We start from the raw sequence: 22655 nt of genomic DNA on the forward strand, positions 1-22655 counted from the left end.
ATTAGCAGTGTGGGGAGACAGCCTATAAACAAGCACCAAAGAAATGAATATAGAACCACAAAGTTTGTAAGTGCTGTTAAAGAACCGATCAGGGTGTCAGAGCAGCAAAGTCAACAGGGAGGAAAGAGAGAAATGTATTTTATTTTAAAGTTTATTTAGGGGCATCTGGGTGGCTCAGTCGGCTAAGCGTCCAACTTCAGCTCAGGTCATGATCTCACAGCTCGTGAGTTGGAGCCCCGCGTCTGGCTCTGTGCTGTCAGCACAGAGTCCGGAGCCTGCTTTGGACTCTGTGTCTCCCTCTCTCTCTGCCCCTTCCCTGCTCGCGCTCTGTCTCTCTCTCTCTTCCTCAAAAATAAACATTAACAAAATTTTAGGGGCTCCTGGGTGGCTCAGTCGGTTAAGCGTCCGACTTCAGATCAGGTCATGGTCTCGTGGTTTGTGGGTTCGAGCCCCGCATCGGGCTCTTTGCTGACAGCTCGGAGCCTGGAGCCTGCTTCGGATTCTGTGTCTCCCTCACTCTCTGACCCTCCCCCACTCACACTCTGCCTCTCTTTCCTTCAAAAATAAATAAACATTAAAAAATATTTTTAAAAATAAATTTTAAAGTTTGTTTATGTATTTTGAGAAGGGGGAGGAGCAGAGAGGGAGAGGGAGAGAGAGAATCCCAAGCAGGCCCCATGCTCAGCTCCAAGCCCCACGTGGGGCTCGATCCCATGACAAGGAGATCACGACCTGAGCCGATACCAAGAGTTGGACACTCAACCGACTGAGCCATCCAGGTGTCCTGAGAAATGTATTTTAGGTGAGATGGTTTGGTAAGGCCTCTTTGAAGTGTGATCGTATTTAAGTTGAGATTTGAAGGATGAGAAGGAGCTAGTGGGGACAATTGGAAGAAAGGAGTTTTTCTGTGGGGTTGGAAATATGTGTCGATGCTCTGAGGAAAGAAAAGGCCTAGTGCTGGGGCCGGGGGGGGGGGGGGCACTGACGCCGTGTGCCCGGTGGAGGGGAGTATGTGCAGGGGTCAGGAGGCCGGGTGCCCGGCGGAGGGGCATGGGCCCTGTGAGGCTGGAGACACAAGCAGGGACTTGGAGGGCACCGGTGGAGTGGCCTGACCCAGCGGATACTCTAGATGCCTGTCACTGGCAGGTGGGGATCACAGAGTAGCAGCGGCCAGTGTCAGGAGCAAGCCCGGTGGGAGGCAGTGGAGAGACGGATGTGCGATGTGTCTGGACAAGAGCACACAGGGTGGAATGATGGATGCGGGGAGGATGCGGGGACAGGCAGATGGAGACTTCCATCCCCTGAAGGATGGCTCTGGCGGGGGGGGGGGGGGGGGGGGGCGGGGTCTGGCTTGACCAGTCGGGTAGATGGCAGTGCCATTTACTGAGACCAGTAACCAGTTTGTGGGAGAAACATTCAAGGTTTTAGTTTTATTTTTTTTTTTTTTTGAGAGAGAGAGAGAGAGCGCGAGTGGGGGAGGGGCAGAGAGAGCGGGGAAGGGGGACAGAGGACCCAAAGCGGCTCTGCTCTGACAGTAGGGTCCAATGCGGGGCTTGAACTTAGAAACCGAACCGCGAGACCATGACCTGAGTCAAAGTTGAGCGCGCAGGCGCCCCTCAAGCTTTCAGTTTTAGCCAGGCTAAGTTCAAGGTGCCAATTAATCGTTACATCCCCAAGCAGACCTTAGGATGTGTGCATTGAGCACCGTGGGTGTGCCGGGCCAGTGGTCGACACCTCACGGGTATCTTCTCCTTTATCACCGTGACAGCCTAGAAGGAAGGGAGGATCGATAGCCTGTTTGATGGTGAGGAGACTGAGGCTCGCGGGGTGTGCTAGCATCTTCCGTCGCCACTCCAGATCCTTCCTCTACCCTTGTCCGCTCTGTCAGGGGGCCAGGAGGCTGAAGGCTTGTCCATGGCTTCTGTTGGGCTTGGCCACAGAACAGGAGATGAGACGGAGGAGAGGGAGGCTGGGCATTCCACACACCCCCCCCGCCTCCCTGCCAGGATGCTGTAGGTCACGGCTGCCACCAGAGACCCTCTCCAGATTCTAGGGGCTCTTCTCTCCCCATCCCCTGGGCCCCCAAAGTGGCACTAAGCCCACTGTTTCTAGATCTGGGGTAATGCTCTGTCCCCTGTGGTTCAGCAGCACCCTGTGCACAACTTTGGATATAACCCTGCTAGGAGACGTTGCTCAATTTATCTGATTGGAGAGAACCCTTAGTTCCTGATGGAACCCTGCCTGATACGCTTTGTCTGGGGCTAGAGATCTTGTCGGCAGTGGAGCTGGGATTCGGACTCAGAGTGGTTGCAGAGGCTGAGCTGTAGCCCCTAAGCACCATCCCTCCCGTGAGACTCTAGTTGGAGAAAGAAAGGGGTCAGGTAGCAGGAGGGACTTACCAAGGGGAATGAGCACAGATCCAAGGCTCTGTTTCTATTTAAAAATTTTTTTGACCTTTATTTATTTTTGAGACAGAGAGAGACAGAGCATAAATGGGGGAGGGTCGGAGAGAGGGAGACACAGAATCTGAAACAGGCTCCAAGCTCTGAGCTGTCAGCACAGAGCCTGACGTGGGGCTCGAACTCACGGATTACGAGATCACGACCTGAGCCGAAGTCGGAGGCTTAACCGACTGAGCCACCCAGGCGCCCCCTAGGCTCTGTTTCTAGAAGACAAGAGAAATACAGATGGTTGAAAGCTGTAACCAGAGGGAAGGGACGTAACAGACTTTAGGGACTGGGGGATTAGGACTTGTGCTTGGGGGTTGGGGAGGGACATGGGATATTTAAGGCTGGCCTGGCAACTTCAGACAGACTGGAAGGCCACCTGGGAGGAGAATCCGGGAGATCCAAACCCCAAGTAGCTTAACAGGAGGTGGGGTTGATGCCCGAGAGCAGGCCCTGTCCTACAGAGGGACCAAAGCTTTGGCCTGAAATCGGGTCAAAGAGGAAAAGCATTCTGGCTGACCCCCGGCCCACAAGCGACTGCACCATGTGAGACGTATTTTGCTCCTCATCCAGGGCCAGGCAGCTCTGCGCAGGAGGCCTGGAGGCGACAAAACCAGGCCCACAGGCCTGCACATCCCAGCGGGACCGGACTGTCTGGCTCTGTCCCATGAGAGCCCTCCCACACCCCGAGACGCGCACAAGGCTGCCCGACGCTGGGTCCTGAAAGTCAGGCCCCCGCCTTGGGACTGGGGACAGACAAGAACGCTGGCAGTGAGGTTTCACAAAGTGTGTCGGGCCGGTGACCGTGTGGTGTTCAGGACACAGAGGGGACAGGAAGGGTGGCATGTTGTGTGTGAGGGAGGGGGTCAGGAGGTTGCACCCTGGAGGCCGCAGGGTTGCTGCAAGAGGCCAAGGACAGAGAGTGCCCAGCGCCGGTACACGTGCACACAGACACTCCCAGTCCGCCCACGCGCACGCGCACCCTACCCCCGAACCGGCGCTTCCACTCCCGCACACACACGCTCTCTCACACGCGCACAAGGTCCCCCCCTCTGCCCCCCAGCTTGAGGACGCTCGCTCGGCAACACGACCCCGGCCGGCCGGCGGGGGGCGCCTGAGAGCTGCCCCGGGGCCCTTGAGGCGTCAGGGGCCCGCCCCCGCCGGCCGGACACTCGGAGCGGCGGTTTTCTCTTCCGTCGAGACAGACCAGCTTCCCCGCGGGGCGCGGTAACCGGCGGCCGCGTTGCTGCTGTTGTGGACATGCGCCTGGCCGCCGTCTCCGACCTCCGGAATCAGAATATGGGGGGTGGGCCCTGCGGCTGTATTTCCAAACGTTCCAGAATTTGAATTTGTTCAAACATATTTACGTTTATTTGCATAAACACTTGTGCAATATACAAAACTCAGAGGTCCAGCGTGTGGGTGAAGTTTCTCCCTTCCCGCCCCCAGCCCCGCCCCCGCCTCTCAGCCCTCCCCCCGCTCCAGGGCGTTCTACCAGATTTCTGGAGTTTCTGAGTCTTCTCTCAGATATGGACTATACAGGTACAAACAATATATATCCCTCCCCTCCCTTTTAGATATAAGAACATTTTGTTTTATTATGATTTTTTTCACCTATCTCTGCCCAGTGTGGGGCTCGAACGCGCGACCCTGAGATCAAGGGTCACTCGCTCCACTGACTGAGCCAGCCAAACACAACCTGTCCCTTTTTTACGCAAGTGGTAGCAGGGCACTGTACCCTCCATTCTGTACCCCACCTTACCCTAGAGCTTGGACTCTGTGCATATGGAGAGAGCCCTTAGTTTTGCCCACGACGTTTGTAATGGCCTCTCGGAAATCCCTCCGTGATCTCTGCCCAGAGAGCAGCTATAGGCTGAGGCCAGTCCAGGCCCAAGTCTCTTTGAGTTTTTCCAAAAATTGTGTAAAATATACACAGGCTAGAAATTACCAGGGCACCCAGTTGGCTCAGCCAGTGGAGTGAGCGACCCTTGATCTTGGACCGTAAATCCCAGCCCTGTGTTAGGTATAGAGATTACTTAAAATAAAATCTTCTAAAATTTACCATTTAACCATTTTTAGGTGTACCATTCAGCGGCGTCGAGTACATTCTCAATTTTGGGCACTATTTCCAAAATTTTTCTCACCGACTCAAACAGAAACTTCTGTCCTCATGAAACACTAACTCCCCGTGCCCACCCCCCACCCCCCCACCTCTATTCTCCTTCCTGTCTCTATGGGTTTGTCTACTCTAGGGACCTCGTGCAAGTGGGACCGCGCACTTCTAGTCGACGGCTTCTTTCACTTAGCACGTTTCCACGGTTCCGCCATATTGTAGCAGGTGTCAAATTTCCTTCCTTTTTAAGGCTGAATAATATTCCACAGGCAATCTAGCCCACACTGTGTTTCTCCCTTCATGTGTGAATGGCCCCTCGGGTTGTTCCCGCCTGTCGGCTGGGGTGAATGTGTTGCCGTGGACGCGGGTACATGGCCTGGAGCCTTACGTGAAGGCCTGACTCATTTCCCCCGGACTCTGGTGTTGCCTGTGGCGAGAAGAGGGACAGGGGTCTGGAGAGGAGGGGCAGAGGAAGCAAACACAGCCCACCGATGACCCCCCTCGCACAGAGTGCAGCTGACGGCCTTATGAGGCCCTCCTCCTTCCCAGTATGCCCCCACCCCCCTCCCCTGCTCAGTCGCTTTAACGCAGGCACGGTGGCCTCCACCATTCCCACACGAGGCAGGGTGGCTGCCCCAACGTGCCCTCCCTGTCTGTGGGGCCTGTCCTCCCCCCTGCTGGCCTAACCGCTCGCTGCTTCTGGCCCATTTTGTCTTTCCAGGCACCGCTGAGGCCTTCTCCAAGCACCCATTGACCACTGCGGGCTTCCCCTACGCTTTGCTGTCCTCTCCTCCTCAGCTGTGATACATTTGACTTGTCGGACATGTTCCCACCCCACCTAGAAAGCCCGGTCCAGGACAATGTGTCTCTGGTGCCCTGGTCTATTCCTAGCGCCCAGCAGGGGCTCAGTAAGTGACTTCGCGTGGCCAGGGGCCCAGCTCTCGGGGTGGCTCACCTGTTCCAGCCTCTCCCCTGGGATGTGGACCCTCATGCCCAGTGGCCCGTCTCCCACCCTGCGGGGCAACTTCCTCCTGGACCTTCTGCTGCAGCCAAGTCAGCCTCTTTTCCCTGCCTTCCCTCACTCCCTTCCCTCACTCTGACCTGCCCCTTCCACTGTGTCTGTATCTTAGTGAACCTGAGAGCCTCCCACTATCCAAAGCTAAGCTCGGTCAACAAAACCTGTACGTTCCAAACATTTCCCAAACCCTCCCTCTCACCCTGTGCAGTGGTCACTACCATTGCTGGTAAGGCCCCACCCCCACCCCGCCAGGGGCCCTCCCACCGGGGTCAAAGTTGTCTACGAATCAGGTCTGACTACTCTGCCCTGACCTAGGACCTCACTGGCTTGTCAGGGCAGGCAAAGACCCAGCTCACTTCTCTCGCTGCACCCCTCCCTTTCTGCATTCCCTGGCTCGCCCCTCCCCATACTCCCCAACCGTGACTTGCTCTCTCTCAGTGCCATGACCTGGCACACACTGTTCCCTACACCTGTGTGTCCTTCTTTATCTTTTCTGTTAAACAAAATTCCTGTTCAACCACCCCAGTTTCACCTCCCTTCTGTCAATATTAGATAGGTTTCTTACCTCCTTCTTCAGTTAAATGTAAGATACTTGTCAACAGGGGTGTAGAGCTTACTTAAGCACATAAATAAATCAATCAATGGGGCGCCTGGGTGGCTCAGTGGGTTGAGTGTCCCACTTCTGATTTCGGCTCAAGTCATGATCTCATGGTTCGTGAGTTCAAGCCCTGTGTTGGGCTCTGTGCTGACAGCACGGAGACTGCTTGGGATTCTCTCTCTCTCCCTCTCCCTCTGCCCCTCCCCTGCTCATGCTCTCTCTCTCAAAATAAATAAACATGAAAAAAAAAAAAGGCTAGGTAATTAACCCTATTCACACAACCAATAAGGATTTGAAGTAGAGTTTGAGGGGTGCCTGGGTGGCTCAGTCGGTTAAGCATCTGACTTTGGCTCAGGTCATTATCTCATGTTTCATGAGTTCGAGCCCCACATCAGGCTCTCTGCTGTCAGCACAGAGCCTGCTTTGGATCCTCTGTCTCCCCCCACTCTCTCTGCCCCTCCCCTGTTTGTGGTCTCTCCCTGTATCTCTCAAATTAAATAAATAAACCTAAAATTAAAAAATGAAGTAGAGTTTGAACCCAGGAACACATCTTCCTGCCCATTTCTTCCCTTGAGCCCTGGAGGCTTCTCAGGGGGCTTGGGGAGGGGCTGGCCCCAGGACCTTCTCTCTTCCCAGGGAAGGTGTGTTTAGGAGGCCTTCCCCCATGGCCCTGCCCAGCGTTTCCCCGCAAGGATTAGGCTGGCCCGGGAGAGCCCAGGGCTCTTATCCTACCCACACTGATCTAGAGTCTCCAGACATCTCCCAAGCCCCCTAGGGAAGATCACTTCCTGGAGGTCCCAGGCTGGGGATGAGGGAATGAGAGTTCTCCTTTGGTTCTTTAGTTCTGGGGGACACTGCCTTCCCCATGTTAATCCTCTCTCCCATTTCCTTAACCTGGAGTTTGCAATGACAATGAATTAATAACTCCTTGGATTTCAGTGGACTTGAATATTTATAAAGTCTTTCCCCCTAGTTTGCTACTTTTGACGGTCCACTCCGCTCTATAAGCTAGTTACATAGGACATTTGTGCTTTGATTCATTAAGAGTACACCTAGGCCTCCGAAAATACGCCAGTGTTCTCAATGGACTTCAGAGCCCACTCTGAGAAGTCACGGGGCTTGCTGAAGTTCACCCAGCTGCTTACGGTGGGGCCAAGGCTTGCACCAGGCAGCATTTAAGCCCAGGGATCCTACTTCAGCTGCGCTAGGAACTGAAAGGACCCCGCCTAGAACCAGTTTCTCTTCCCGTGAGCTTCACTCACTCCTCTCCCTGGGGGCGAGCTAGCTGGGAGCCGCACCCAACTCTCTTCAGACCACAGAGGACAAGCCAGGTGGATATTGAATCAGCCAGAAGCTCTCCTAGAGTTGGCCCTCCGCCTCCCCCTCTACCCACCACCTAGGAGGCCGTGCCCCTTCCTGAAGCGCCTTCCCCCAGCCTGCTCTCTGTATCATTTGCTCTCTGGACCTCTTGGGGATTCCTGCCACTCCTGGGCCGGTCTCTCCTCTGTATCCATATCCTTCGTTAATTTTCCACCTGCCCGCAGTCACTGAGCGAGCGGGACAGCAGTAGTGACCCAGGGCCTTGGCAGAGAGAGGGCAAGGGGAGGAAGGGGTGGGTCTGGGGGCAGAATCCACAGGCTCCTCAGAGGCAGCTGTGGTGAGGTGTGCAGATTCACAGGCAGATGAGGTGGACTCTGGGAGTGTCTGCGTGTGACCTGGGTGGTAGTTTACTGGGTAATGACAAGGGACCTTTTCTGGGCCTCCCTCTAGTTCTCCAGGTAAAGCACATGATTTCTGATTTCCAGGATTTTTTTTTTAAGTTCATTTATTTGTTGAGAGAGAGAGAGAGAGAGAGAGAGAGAGAGAATCCCAAGCAGGCTCCATACTGGCAGCACAGAGCCTGACTTGGGGCTCGAACTCACAAACAGAGAGTGAGATCATGACCTGAGCTGAAACCAACAGTCAGATGCTTACCAGACTGAACCACCCAGGCACCCTAGCTGTTGTTGTTGTTTTTAATTGTAGCAAAATATACATAACACAAAATTTACCATTTTTAACCACTCTAAGTGTCCAGTGGAGTGGAGGTCAGTGCGTTCACACCGGGCAACCATTTCCACCATCCATTTCTAGAACTTTTCAACTGAAACTGAAACTCTATACCCATTAAACACAAACTCTTCATTCCTGCCTCCCCCAGCCCCTAGCACCCATCATTCAACTTTTGCCTCTACGAATTTGACTCCTCTAGGGACCTCACGTAAGAATCATGCATATTTGTTTTTTGGTGCCTGCCCTAAGTCCCTGAGCATGATGTCTTCAAGGTCCATCCACGTGGCAGCATGTGTCAGAATTTCCTTTCTTAATTTTAAGGCTGAAAAATATTCCATTTTAAGTATATACGATATTTTGTTTATCCTTTTGTCTGTGAATGGACCCTTGGGTTGTTTCCACCTCTTGGCTGCTGTGAATACCACTGCAGTGAGCATTGGCATACAAGTATTTGTGTGGGTCTTTGCGGTTCTGTGGGGTATATACCAGGAGAATTACTAGGTCATATGGCAATTCTATGTCTTATATTTTGAGGAACAGACCACTGTTTCCCACAGCAGGTGAACTATTTTGTGTTCTCACCAGTGATGTCTGGGGGTCCAACTTCTCCATATCCTCAGCAGCATTTATTATTTTCATTAAAAATTTTTTTCTAAGTTTTTTAATTTATTTGAGAGAGAGAGAGAGAGAGAAAGGGAGAGAGAGAGAGAGAGAGCAGAGAGGGATGGAGACAGAGAGAATCCCAAGCAGGCTCTGAACTGTCAGCACAGAGCCTGATGCGGGGCTCAAACCTACGAATCATGAGATCATGATCTGAGCCGAAACCAAGAGTCAGATGCTTAACCAACTGAGCCACCCAGGTGCCCCTGTTATTTTCATTAAAAAAAAAAAAATCTGTCTGTTGGAAATGCAAGCTGGTGCAGCCACTCTGGAAAACAGGATGGAGGTTCCTCAAAAAAAAAAAAAAAACAAACAACTAAAACTAGAACTACCCTACAACCCAGCAATTGCACTGCCAGGCGTTTCTCCACGGGATACAGGTGGGCTGTTTCGAAGGGTCACATGCACCCCCATGTTTACAGCAGCACTATTGACAACAGCCAAAGGATGGAAAGAGCCCAAATGTCCATCGACGGATGAATGGATAAAGAAGATGTGGTATAATATAATATAATATAATATAATATAATATATATAATGTATATTACATTATTACATTATTATACATTATTATATATAATATTACATATTATATATGTATTATATTATATATAATATATAATATATATAATATACTGTATATATATAATATAATATAATATATTGTATATATATATTATATATATATATACAATGGAGTATTACTCGGCAATCAAAAAGAATGAAATCTTGTCATTTACAACTACGTGGATGGAACTGGAGGGTATTATTAGTGAAATTAGCTAAGTGAAATTAGTCAGAGAAAGATAAATATTATATGACTTTACTTATATGAGGACTTGAAGAGACAAAACAGGTGAACATAAGGGAAGGGAAGCAAAAAGAATATAAAAACAGGGAGGGGGACAAAACAGAAGAGACTCATAAATATGGAGAACAAACTGAGGGTTATGGGAGAGGTGGTGGGAGGGGGGATGGGCTAGATGGGGGAGGGGCACTAAGGAATCTACTCCTGAAATCATTGTTGGCACCATATGCTAACTAATTTGGATGTAAATTTTAAAAAATAAAAAATAAAATAAAAAAATCTGTTTGCTTTTGCTATATTCATACTAATAAGTGTAAAGTGGTATCTCATTGTGGTTGATTTGCATTTTTCCCAATGACTGATGATGATGAGCATCTTTTCATGTGCTTATTGGTCATTTGTAGATTTTCTTTGAAGAAATGTCGTCTCAAGTCCTTTGCCCATTTTCTAATTAGGTTGTTTGTATTTTTGTTGTTGAGTTTTAGGAGTTCTTTATGTACTCTGGATATCAAACCCTTATCAGATACGGGATTTGGGAACATTCTCTTCCATTCTGTACACATTCTTTTCACTCCGTTGACTGTCCTCCGGTGGACAAAGGTTTTTAATTTTGATGAAGTTCAATTTACCTTTTCTTTTGCCATTTACACTTTTGGTGCCATATTTAAAATTCCATCACTAGGGGCACCTGGCTGGCTCAGTCGGTGGAGCATGTGACTCTTGATCTTGGGGTTGTGAGTTCGAGCCCCACATTGGGTGTAGGGATCACTTAATAATAAAAAATATTTAAAAAAAAAGAAAGAGTCCATCACTAAATACAAGGTATGAAGGCTGAGTCCTATGTTTTCTTCTAAGACTTTTTATGGTTTTAGCTTTTATATTTAGGTTTTAATCCATTTTGAGTTAATTTTTGAATATGGTGTGAGGTAAGGGTCCAACTTCATTCTTCTTTTGCATGAGGAAAGACAACTCAGTTTATCTAGCGTCATTTGTTGAAGAGAATGTCTTTTCCCCATTTAGTGGACTTAGTACCTTTATAAAAAACCTACTGGTCATAGATGTATGAATTTATTTCTTGACTCTCAAATCTGTTTCATTGGCCAGTATGTCTATCCTTATGCTAGTACCACATGGTTTTGATTATTATAGCTCTGTAGTGAGAATTTGAGCCTGAGTTGGGCTCTGTGCTGGCAGCTCAGAGCCTGGAGCCTGCAGCCTGCTTCAGATTCTGTGTCTCCCTCTCTCTCTGCCACCACCCCCCCTCAAAAATAAGCATTAAAAAAAAAGATTATTTGAGCTATCCAGAGTCCCTTGTAATTACATATGCATTTGCAGATTGCCTTTTCCATAGCTGGAAAAAAAAATCTGTTGGAATTTTGACAGGGATTGTGTTGAATCTGTCGATCGTTTTGGGGAATATCTTAATACTAATCTTTCTACTTAAGAACATTTCCCATTTATTTAGGTTTTCTTTAAAAATTTTCAGCAATGTTTTATAGTTTTCTATGTACAAGTCTTTTACCTCCTTGGTTAAATTTTATTCTTAGGTATTTTATTATTGTAGACGCTACTGAAAATAGAATTACATTCTTCCTTTTTGAGATTGTTTATTGCAGGGGCACCTGGCTGGCTCAGCCTTTAGGGCACAGGGACTGTTGATCTCGGGGTGGGGTGGGGGGGGAGAATCCTGAGTTTGAGCCCACGTTCGGTGTGGAGATTACTTAAAAACTAAAATAAGAAAGAAAGGAAGAAAGAAAGAAAAGGATTGTTCGTTGTCTGTGTGCCAAAGCACAACTGATTTTTTTCTATGTTGTTTTTGTACCCTGCTCTAGTAGCTTTAGCAGCCGTCTTGTGGATTTTTCCATAGTTAGGATCATGTCTCTGAAATACATATATTTTTACCAGTTCTTTTCCAACTTGGCTGTTTTTTATTTCTTTTTCTTATCTAATAGCTCTGACTTCAACTTCCAGTGCAAAGTTGAATAGCAGTGGTGAGAGTGGGTATTCTCCCACAATGACTTTCGCTCCTTAAAACAAAACCTACTTCTGTCCTCGGCGGTTTCGAGTTGCGAGAACCTTTCTGGATGGGTGGAGTAACCCCGAGTTGCAAGGGTGCGAAGAGAGGGCCTACAGGCACTGCACGCAGCCCTTCCATTGGTTGTCCCACGCAGGGCCCCATGCTCGCACGAGGGGATGCAGCCAATCAGCGTGGCTCGTCTCTGCCCAGCCAGCCCGCGCTAGATCGCGTCGTCCTGTCCCTCCTGCCGCATGCCGGGAATTGTAGTCTGATGGGGCCTTTCCGCCTAGAGCTAAGGGAGCTCGGGAACTACTAGACCCAGCATGCCGCGCGCGCAGCCCGGCGGCTTTCAGGAGTACCCCGCCAACACTCTGGAGCAGGAGCCGGCATCCGGGAGCAGGTGAGACAGGTCTCCGGCCGGCGCTCAGGCCGCGGTGGGAGGCTCGGCCCCAGCTCCGAGGCTGCACTTGGAGGCGCACGAGGGCCAATCTCTCGCGTCGGAGGCCCCGGTGTTGGGAGCCCGTGGGCCGGACTGGCTGACCCTCTGGGTGGGCGGAAGCCGCCGGGATGTGCGTTGTGCGCGCTCCGAGCCTCCCCGGCCGCCCGATGGCTGCTCCGAGGCTGGCCATGCGCTGCCTGGGACCACGGACCTCGTGTCCGTGGTTCCCGGGGTTGCGGCGTAGTCTGCGTCCTCTTGGGGTATCTCCGAGCCTGCGCACCCCCTCCCCGCCTCCCAGGGGAGACCTGGGTTCTAGATTTGGCTCTGCCACCGGTCACGTATCTTCCTGCCTCTTCGAGATTCCGTCTGGCCTTCGTGAAATAGGGTGCTTTAAGGGTCCTCCCAGCCCCTGGTCCTCAGGTCCTTCAGTCTGGGCTCTTCCAGCTGTGCTCCAGGACTTGGGGGAAGAAGCCAAGGCAGTAGCAATTCCAGAGGTTCCCCGCAGGGTTGACGTTGAGGGGATATAGTTGGGTGGCATTAAGTTATTTTAAGTGCGTACCTAAGTGCCATCAGTCGACTTCCAGCCAGCCGGCCAGCCGTACTCCCCCCCCCCCCCCCCCCCGCATTAACTTCTTCCTGTAAATGCCCTGGAGCCTAGCTCGGGAGAGGGCGGGGCATTCTGGGCCCCGAGGTGAAAGGCTGGGGGTGGTGGGGGTGACCTGGGGAGCCGCAGCCGAGCATCTGCCTGTGGTGCTTGCCCCTGCAGGGAGTGCTCAGTGCCCCCTCCCTATGCCACCCCTGCGATGCCCCTGTCCCGCTGGCTGAGATCTGTGGGGGTCTTCTGGTTGCCAGCTCCCTGCTGGGCGCCCCAGGAGAGGTGGCTGGGTTCCCTCCTGCGGCCCTCCCTGGTGCACGGGTGCCCAGCCCCGGGGGCCTGGCACGGTGCCCGCTGCTGGTGCCAAGCGTGGACAGAGGAGCCTCGGTGAGTGTGGTGGGGTGAGAGGCTTTGGGGAGGGGAGCAGCGCTCAGGTTTCTGACTTGTGCCTCCTCTCCTCAGAGCACTTTACTCCTCCCTCAGAATGAATGGAAACCAGAAATTGGACCCTTATGCCCAAGAAAAGCAGAATTTCATCCAGCACTTCTCCCAGATTGTCAAGGTGCTGACCGAGGATGGCACGGACCACCCAGAGATAGGAGATGCCGTTGCCCGGCTCAAGGAGGTGAGGGATTTGTGACTTCAGAGAGGGACTCTTTGGTTCATTCTATAAGCGTCTGGGGGTCCTGGCTTATAGGGGGGGAGCTGGCTTTTACCTGAGTGGCTCTGGGTCTCCTCTGGAGGGGGCGGGGCCTGGGCAGGGATACTTAGTGCTTCAGGACTGCTTTGCATGAAGGGCGAAGAGGGTGAAGGCTTTAATCTGGTAAGTCTTTGATTTTGTTGAGAAAGGGAATTAGGTGTCCGAGGTCACAAGATGCTATTTTGACAGGGACCCGGGAGGAAGGCAGCCTGAGGCGGGCCAGGTGGAGCTAGGGCATCATCAGAAACCCCTGCTCCAGGAGAAATCTGGCTGGGAATTCTTTTTTTTTTTTTTTTTTTTTAAATTTTAGAAAAAGAGAGAGTCTGAGCAGGGGAGAGGGGCAGAGGGAGAGAGAATCACAAGCAGGTTTGTGGAGCCTGACACGGGGCTCAGTCCTACAACCTTGGGATCATGACCACGACCTGAGCTGAAATTGAGATGCTCAACTTCCGGAGCCACCAGGCGCCCCCTGGCTGGGATACTTAAGTTGCCTAATTCTTTTATTCTTTTGGGGGGTATCTAGTAATTCTTTTTTTTTTAATGTTTATTTTGGGGGGGGGAGGGGCAGAGATAGAGGGGGACAGAGGATCCCAAGCAGGCTTCACACTGTCAGCACAGAGCCAGACATGGGGCTCGAACTCATAAAGCCGGAGATCATGACTTGAGCCAAAGTCGGACGCTTAACCGGCTGAGCCACCCAGGCGCCCCTATTTAGTAATTTTTATAAATACTGTTGAAGCTAGGAAAAGGTTTGCCTACCCTGGGATGGAGACTACAGGGGGAGGTGCTCCCAACGCATTAGAGCCTGTGGACGGCAGAAGGCAGAAGGCAAAAATGGAGTTCCCGGCAGGAGGAGACGCCCCTGGAAGGCTGGGGGGTGGGTCCCCTCCTGAGCTCTCTTCTGGCCTACTTTGGGGCCTTGTCTTTTTTTTTCTTTAATGTTTATTTTTGAGAGAGAGACAGGAGACAGAATGCGAGTGGGCGAGGGGCAGAGAGAGCAGGAGACACAGAATCGGAAGCAGGCTCCGGGTTCTGAGCTGTCCGCACAGAGCCTGACATGGGGCTTGAACTCATGAACTGTGAGATCATGACCTGAGCCGAAGTTGGACACTTAACTGACTGAGCCACCCAGGTTCCCCGGCCTTGTCTTTAATACAGTGAGAGAGGCTTTTCACTTGCAGGCAGTTTGAATTGTGGATAGGAGGAGGTGGCTGGGAAGCATAGGAGAGGTGGGGACGGGGCAGGAACCTGGGAAAGAGAGACCTGAACTTGTCAGCCATTTCCGTGGCGTGAACCCTTGCCTCTGGGTTCAAGCCCTGCTTTGGGCTCGGGGACAGATTTTGCTGTGCAGTATGGAGGCTTTAAATTTACTGAGGAATGCAGTGCCTGGCTAGGTCAGTCAGTAGAGTGTGTGACTCTTGATCTCAGGGTTGTGAGTTCAAGCCCCATGTTGGGCATGGAGCCTGCTTAAAAAAAAAAAAAGGAAAAGAAAAAAAGTGTACCGAGGAAGACCACCCAGAGAGGGCAGCAGAGGGGGCGGGGGAGCCACTCCAGAGACTCCCTGGAGGAGGAGCCGTGGCGGTTGGAAGGGAGAGAGGGTGGGGAGCAATCTCGGAGCGGGCCCTCCTCGAACGCGCCGCCCCGCCCTCCCCCCTGCGCCCAGGTCCTGGAGTACAACGCTGTCGGAGGCAAGTACCAGCGGGGCCTGACGGTGTTGATAGCCTACCGGCAGCTGGTGGAGCCCGGGAAGCAGGATGCCGACAGTCTCCGGCGGGCCCTGACCGTGGGCTGGTGTGTGGAACTGGTGAGAGGATGGGGCGGGGGAGCGGAGGTTTTACCAGGGCGGGGGCATCCTGGGGGGCGGGGAGGGATGAGCCGGAAACTGGTTTATCCACGTGTTTCTGTGCGGCAGTAATCGAATTTGGACACCGAATTACCCCAAGGTTAACAAATGTGCAGAACCTCGTGGCCAGGGGGTACATATTTAATCCACAAACTAGCGGTGGGCCAGGGCCTTGGAACTGGACATAAAGGTGTCACCTCTGGGGCACCTGGGCGGCTCATTCTGTTGAGTGTCTCTTTGTTTGTTTTTTTGAAATGTTGATTTATTTTTGAGAGACAGAGAGAGAGCGGGTCGAGGTGGAGGAGCGTGACGGCAGAGGTCCCGACTCGGGGCTCAAACTCTTGAATGGTGAGATCATGACCTGAGCTGAAATCAGACGCTCAACCAACTGAGCCGCCCAGGTGCCCCGAGCATCTAACTCTTGATCTCAGCTCAGGTCTTGATCTCAGGGTCATGAGTTTAGCCCCTAGCTGGGTTCCATGCTGAGTGTGGAGCCTACTTAAAAAAAAAAAAAAAAAAAAAGTCAACTCTTTCCTCCGAACAGAGGATAACCACGCAAACGGTGTTGTTCTTCCAGAAGGTTAGTCCAAAGCAGAGACTGGAAACTTTCAGCCCACTGGTAGTTTTCAAAAATTAAGGGCCCTAAATTTAATTAAGAAGAGATGTCACATAAAACCCCAGATTTCTGGCATTGCTTGGAAAATTGCTAGATCCGGGCCCAGATACCCATGTAGCAACAACTGGCTGACATTGAATCATAGCCGCTGACCCCACAACAGGGCACGTGCTCTCTTGTGTGGCTCCGTCCTGCTCTGCTTTGCTCCAATCCCCTCGTCTCCTATGCCCGGTTCATTTGGCCCTTGAAGGGGCATTGTTTCCTGGCCTGGCCTAACGCCTTCACTAGTGACAAGGAGACTGGGTCCCAGGAGGGGTGCCGGGCTCTGAGGAGGGTGGCAGTGAGCCCAGAAGGGAAGACTCTTAGGACATGAGGAATGACGGACACGCTGAGGCTTGTGGCCTGCCTCAGGGGAAGACGTGATGGGCTCGGGGTCAGCCATGCCGCATTCTCGGTTTGGTTTGGGCAGCGCGGGCGGGACTGTGGCGTGTGGCTGCTGGAAATTCCAGTCTGTAGCTTGTGAGTGAGATGGGGCTGGAGAAGAGGGATTTGCCTCCAAGGAGGTAAAGGGATAGTGGCATCACTGAGGGAGGGTGATGGGCAAGGAGGCCCAGGGCAGAGCAGGGGCGCAGAGCTCGGGGACCAGGCGGGGGAGGATTTGAGGGCCCAGTGGTTCACCTGCTGGAGATAATTGTCATGAATTAGAGCTGCACCTGTGAGTGTTTCGGTTTTTAAACGTGGCGGTAGCGCTGTCCCTTCCCCAAGGTGCTTTTGAGCTGTCCCCCGTTGTTTTTGTTTGGGTGATTAAAAAAAAAAAGTATCTTGAGAGAGACCGAGAGAGCATGAGCGGGGGGAGGGGCAGAGAGAGAGAGAGAATCTCAGGCCGGCCCCAGGCTGTCAGCACAGAGCCCGATGTTTGGACTCCCGAAACTCTGAGGTATGACCTGAGCCGAAACCAAGAGTCGGACGCTCAACCGAGCCCCCCAGGCGCCCCTTGTTATAATCTCTGCTTTTATCTTTGTACCTCTGCCTCATTTCCTTCAATCTCTTACTTTTCTATCTCAGGATTCACCTCCTAGACACGAGGACATTTGCCCGTATATCCTCAGTACCGTGATCACTCGTGTCTCAGTTCATTTGGGCTGCTACGACAAAATAACACGGACTGGGGTAGCTTATAAAGAACAGAAGTTTATTTCGCCGAGTTCGGGGGGCTGGAGGTGGGAGATCACGGCACTAGGGTGGTTGGTGAGGCCCTCGTCCTGGTCCTGGGGCTGCGGCGGGGGGCACCTTCCTGCTACACCCTCTTGTGGCAAAAGGGGCCGGGGACCTCTGGAGGCCTGTCGTGAGGGCCCTGTCCGGGTGCCCGCACACCTCCCGGAGGCCCCGCCTCCTCATCCACGGTTAGGATTTCAACATACACGTTTGCAAGGATACATTCAGGCCATAGCAACGTTCCGGGGTAATTTATTTAACGTGGTACAGTGATATTATCTAATGTATATTTCTTTTTTTTTTATTTCATAAACGCCAAATTTAATATATTGTCTGGTGGCTTTAGGTCATATTCCTTTCTCCTTGACCTTAAAATTCTTCCAATATCCATCCCTCTTCTGGCCTTGGGAGAGTCTGATGAATTTTTTTTTTTTTTTTTAATTTACATCCAAATTAGTTAGTATAGAGTGCAACAGTGATTTCAGGAGTAGATTCCTTAGTGCCCCTCCCCCAGTTAGCCCATCCCCCCTCCCCCAACCCTTCCTGTAACCCTCAGTTTGCTCTCCATATTTATGGGTCTCTTCTGTTTTGTCCCCCTCCCTGTTTTTATATTCTTTTTGCTTCCCTTCCCTTATGTTCATCTGTTTTATCTCTTAAAGTCCTTGTATGAGGAAAGTCATATAATTTTTGTCTTTCTCTGACTAACTTCACTTAGCATCATAGTCTCCAGTTCCATCCACGTAGTTGCAAATGGCAAGATTTCGTTCTTTTTGATTGCCGAGTAATACTCCCTTGTATATATAGACCACATCTTCTTTATCCACTCATCCATCGAGGGACATTTGGGCTCTTTCCATCCTTTGGCTGTTGTCGACAGCGCTGCAGTAAACGTGGGGGTGCACGTGTCCCTTCGAAACAGCCCACCTGTATCCCGTGGAGAAATGCCTGGCAGTGCAATTGCTGGGTCGTAGGGTAGTTCTAGTTTTAGTTTTTTGAGGAACCTCCATCCTGTTTTCCAGGGTGGCTGCACCAGGTTGCATTCCCATAATGTATATTTCATAGTTAAATTTCCTCATTGTCCACAAAAAGTCCATTCTAAGTTGTTGTTTTGTTTTTTTTTAAATACTCAGGATCCAGTCAAGAGTAATGGGTTCTTCTTCGATCTTTAATCTTTAATTTTTTTTTTTTTTAACATTTATTTATTTTTGAGACAGAGAGAGACAGAGCATGGACGGGGGAGGGTCAGAGAGAGAGGGAGACACAGAATCTGAAACAGGCTCCAGGCTCTGAGCGGTCAGCACAGAGTCCGACGCGGGGCTCGAACTCACGGACCTCGAGATCATGACCTGAGCCGAAGTCGGACGCTTAACCGACCGAGCCACCCAGGTGCCCCTTTAATCTTTAATCTTTAGAATAGTCCCTCCAGCATAACTGACTAATACTGTGGATAGGTTTCTCATTTAGTTGACACTCTGGTACTGGTGTGTATTTTTTAAGTCCCCTACAAAACAGGAAGCGCAGTTGGGTTCCGAACTGCAGTGGGACGGAGGAGACTGAGGGAAGCCGCAGGACGAACGCCCCTGGAGACCGTGTGGGTTGAGTGGGAACGGTTGGGACCAGGTGGAAGAGAGTGGACCGGGGGCTTCAGCGGAAGCATGTCACTCAGAGTAAACACTATGTACGTAGGACACGTGCCTCCGATGTGGGGGCCCAGAGCCTGCCCCAGGGTGAGGGCAGACATGGCGGTGTGGATGGACGCCTCCTTCCCCGGGGATTCACGTGGGAAAAGAGCAGCGGCCACCTTAGTCCTTTCTGTGTGGGGCACGGCAGAGCCGACGGGTGGCGCTGGGGGCTCCGAGCGAGGCAGGGCCGCTGGTGCACAGAGTTCAGGGCGGAGTGAAGATCTAAACCGTGTTCTGGAAGGCCGTGTTCGAAGTCTCGGAACCTGACTACAAGAAGTATTGGGGTACGCGGCGGCGTTTCGCTCTCCGTTACACATGCATTTGTTACACATCGGCTCCGGGGCCGGCTGTTTGAGCCTCTGGGAGCTCCGGGGGGGGGCAGATGTTGGCCTTGCCTCCGAGGACCTCACAGCCCGCTGGGAAAACTCGTGTATCCTGGGGACCTCAGGAAGGCTGGGACTTAGAAGCCCTGGGCTGCTGTTTGAGTGGTTAAATGGTTAAGACCCATGGTGAAAGTTACCAGGGGTCAGACTTCGGTTCTGTCCCTATTAGACCTGCACCCTTAGATGAGCTCCCTGAGGTGGGGCTTTGTCCCGCACACGGGTGTGTAAGCAGAGTGCCCGGGGACGACACGGGAACAGCTGCCTTTTATTCCAGAAGTCAGGTAAAGTCAGACTGCATGAAGGAATCTTCCCTTCAGCATTCAAGGAAGTTTTTGGCCAGGGAACAGTCTGTGAAGATCTAACCTCCCTGACCCCGGGGTCGTCTAGGGCTGCGTGTTTGGGGATGTCCGAGATCCGTTGGGAGTCTCTCACTCTGGAAACGAGAGCTGTGACCCCACGTTATACCTGGAACGCCAGATCCAACGAAGTCCTAGGATTTCCCGCAGTCCCACAGCACAGCACAGATGTCCCGGCCGCTCCGTCACCGGCAGAAGGAGCGCCTCCGAGGAGACCGAGGGTCTTACCCACTCTTCCTTCTCCTGTAGCTCCAGGCTTTCTTCCTGGTGTCGGACGACATCATGGATTCATCCCTCACCCGGCGGGGGCAGGTCTGCTGGTACCAGAAGGTGCGATACTACTGGGCGAGAAGCCAGCGGTGGGCGTGGCAAAGGGCCTGGGGTGGTGGTGGCCTCGAGCCCGCCGAGGTGTCCACGGTGGCCAGAGATTGACCGCACGTTTCTTCTGCGTCCCTGACAGCCAGGCATAGGTCTGGATGCCATCAATGACGCGTTGCTTCTGGAAGCATGTATCTACCGCGTGCTGAGGCTCTACTGCCGGGAGCAGCCCTATTACCTGAACCTGATTGAGCTCTTCCTACAGGTGTGCTGCAGGCCTGGCCTCCCTGGGCCACTTTCATCTGGCTGCGCTCGGGGCGCGGGAGAGCGCTGGGTCTGCCTGGAAGGGAACAAAGCAGGCAAGGGTGCCAGGCAGGGTGGTGGCAGGAAGGGCTTCCCTGGTCTCCGTGATCGGGTCAGTATGGGCCATGAGGCTTGGGGCCCTCTCCCTCTTTTTTTTTTTTAATTTATTTTGAGAGAGTGAGCGAGTGAGCCACTGGGTGGGGGAGGGGCAGAGAGAGGGGGAGAGAGAATCCCAAGCAGGCTCCCCACTGACCACGCAGGGCCCGATACAGGGCTCGAACCGTGAGATCATGACCTGAGCCGAGATCAAGAGTCAGACGCTTAACCAACTGTGCCCCCCGGGCACCCCAAGGGCCCTGTCCTTGCTGCCTCTCTGACTGCCCATGGCATGGGATGTGGGTCCCAGGATTTCAGGGTTTCCCAGCCCTGGAGAAAGGCAAGGTTATGGGCCATCTTTCTCCTCAGAGTTCCTATCAGACTGAGCTCGGACAGACGCTGGACCTCATCACGGCCCCCCAGGGCAATGTGGATCTCAGCAGATTCACTGAAAAGAGGTGAGGGACGGTGGGAAGTGCATCTGGACGGCCCGGGAGGGCTGTGCTGGGCACTGCCCTTCTGAGCGGTGTATCTTCTCCCCTGCCCAGGTACAAGTCCATCGTCAAGTATAAGACCGCTTTCTACTCGTTCTATCTTCCTGTGGCTGCCGCCATGTACATGGTGAGTGAGCCTCCCCACCCTTGCTGCCCCCGATGGGGCTTTTGGACAAGAGGGCACAAAGCAGACATCTTCGGGCAGTCTCGCGCCCCCACTGCGTGGCTGTGTGACCTCGACCAAGCCACTTAAGCTGTCTGAGCCTGCTCTCAGCTGTAAGATGATAAAGTTCCCTCCCCAGGATTTTTATGACCATTAGCCAAGGCAAGGGACGTGAAAGCAGTCAGCCCGTCGAGTCTGGACGGGAGTGGGGAGGAGGTCACACGGTGTGATGTGGAGGACCCTGGGCTAACTGCCTGCGCAGACCCCGCTTCTCCATTTCCCTTTCATCGCGCAGAAGTGGTAAATGGTGAAGGGTTAGGAAGAAGAGTGTTGCCTGGGGTCCGCAGGCCTCTGGGGCTGACCCGCCTCTGCTGGCCCTCACCCGGAGGCCCCGCTGGCATAAGCGGGTAGAGGTCGGGACGGTCCAGACACCCTGCATCCGGGCGGCCAGGCATGTCTGAAAGGAGAGGGGAGATGATTTGGGGGCTGTGCTGAGGCCAGCCCCCCCCCCCCAGAGCAGCAGCAGCAGGGAAAGCGGAGGCCCCACTGGAGTTGGGCTCACCGCTCCCCTTTCCGCCGTAGGCGGGCATCGATGGCGAGAAGGAGCACGCCAGCGCCAGGAAGATCCTGCTGGAGATGGGGGAGTTCTTCCAGGTGCAGGTAGGAAGGTGCCGGGGGGAGCAGGCCACAGCTTCCTGTCTCCGGATCCTCTCCACTCTGCCTTTTCTGCTCCTGCCAGGATGATTACCTTGATCTCTTTGGGGACCCCAGTGTGACAGGCAAGATCGGCACGGACATCCAGGACAACAAATGCAGCTGGCTGGTGGTTCAGTGTCTGCAGCGGGCCTCTCCCGAGCAGCGCAAGGTCCTTCAGGTGCCGGAGAGAGGGCTGTGGACCCGGGCTCGTAAGGAGGGGGACGGGGCAGTGATTCTCAAGTGGGGGTGCTTTTGCAGACGTTTTTCTGTTGTAACTTGGTGTGCGCGCGCGCTACAGGTGCCTCCTGGGTAGAGGCCGGGAAGCCGCCAAAAGCACAGAATGCACAGAACGGCTCCCCCCCCCCGCGGGAGAGTCTCCAGCCCTGAGTTTGAGTAGTGCCCAGGTTGAGAAGCCCCGGGGGAGAAGAAACTGAGTCCTGAGCCAGTATCTGAGCATTTGGGGTGGGGAGACGGAAGTTCAAGATCGGAGGCGCTCAAAGACCCTGGAAACCGGAGGCGGGAAGTAGTGACCAGCGATAGAGCTGTTCCGGAATCTGTGCATGAGGGGCGTGCCGGGCACCCGGAGGCGCTGGTGGGGTAGGCTGAGCCCGTTCTCCTGCCCCCAAACCCTTCCAGGAGAACTATGGGCAAAAGGAGGCCGAGAAGGTGGCCCGGGTGAAGGCGCTCTACGAGGAGCTGGAGCTGCCGGCCGTGTTCGGGCAGTACCAAGAGGACAGCTACTGCCGCCTGATGGGCCTCATCGAGCAGCACTCTGCGCCCCTGCCCCCGGCCATCTTCCTGGGGCTGGCGCACAAGATCTACAAGAGGAAAAAGTGACCCGGGGACCGGGGACCGGGGACCGGGGACCGGGAGGGGTTGGGCGAGGCGGGGCCGCGAGGCGCTCAATAAATTGTCGAACCTTGTCGTGGTCCTGTTCCTGCTGTGCTAGTCGGGGACGCGGCTCCGGCCAGGGTGGGCAGGGGTGGGGGTGGCTGCACGGAAGCGGGGACCAGGGGGCCTTGCCTTCGGAACCCCTGAGGACC

The 22655-nt window shown here is 53.1% G+C and overlaps 1 protein-coding gene across 4 annotated transcripts; it reads left to right on the forward strand.

The window, feature by feature from the left end:
* Nucleotides 1-11991: 11991 nt before the first annotated feature.
* On the forward strand, nt 11992-22534 carry FDPS (farnesyl diphosphate synthase). Of its 4 annotated transcripts, none has more exons than XM_019431266.2 (10): nt 11992-12113; nt 13210-13372; nt 15111-15251; nt 19792-19872; nt 20003-20125; nt 20629-20717; nt 20808-20880; nt 21499-21576; nt 21656-21790; nt 22249-22534. In XM_019431266.2, the coding sequence occupies exons 1-10, from the start codon at nt 12037-12039 to the stop codon at nt 22447-22449; spliced, it is 1161 nt and encodes a 386-aa protein (XP_019286811.1). In that variant the 5' UTR covers nt 11992-12036; the 3' UTR covers nt 22450-22534. The 4 variants fall into 4 exon arrangements, with proteins under 4 accessions (XP_019286811.1, XP_019286812.1, XP_019286808.1 ...); XM_019431267.2 differs by having other exon boundaries at nt 11999-12113; nt 13231-13372; XM_019431263.2 differs by lacking the exon at nt 11992-12113 and adding an exon at nt 12853-13134.
* The last annotated feature ends 121 nt before the right edge of the window (nt 22535-22655 follow it).

The sequence above is a fragment of the Panthera pardus genome, unplaced genomic scaffold (genome assembly GCF_024362965.1).
Source record: "Panthera pardus isolate Hobbes unplaced genomic scaffold, ASM2436296v1 HiC_scaffold_21, whole genome shotgun sequence".
Lineage (NCBI taxonomy): Eukaryota > Metazoa > Chordata > Mammalia > Carnivora > Felidae > Panthera > Panthera pardus.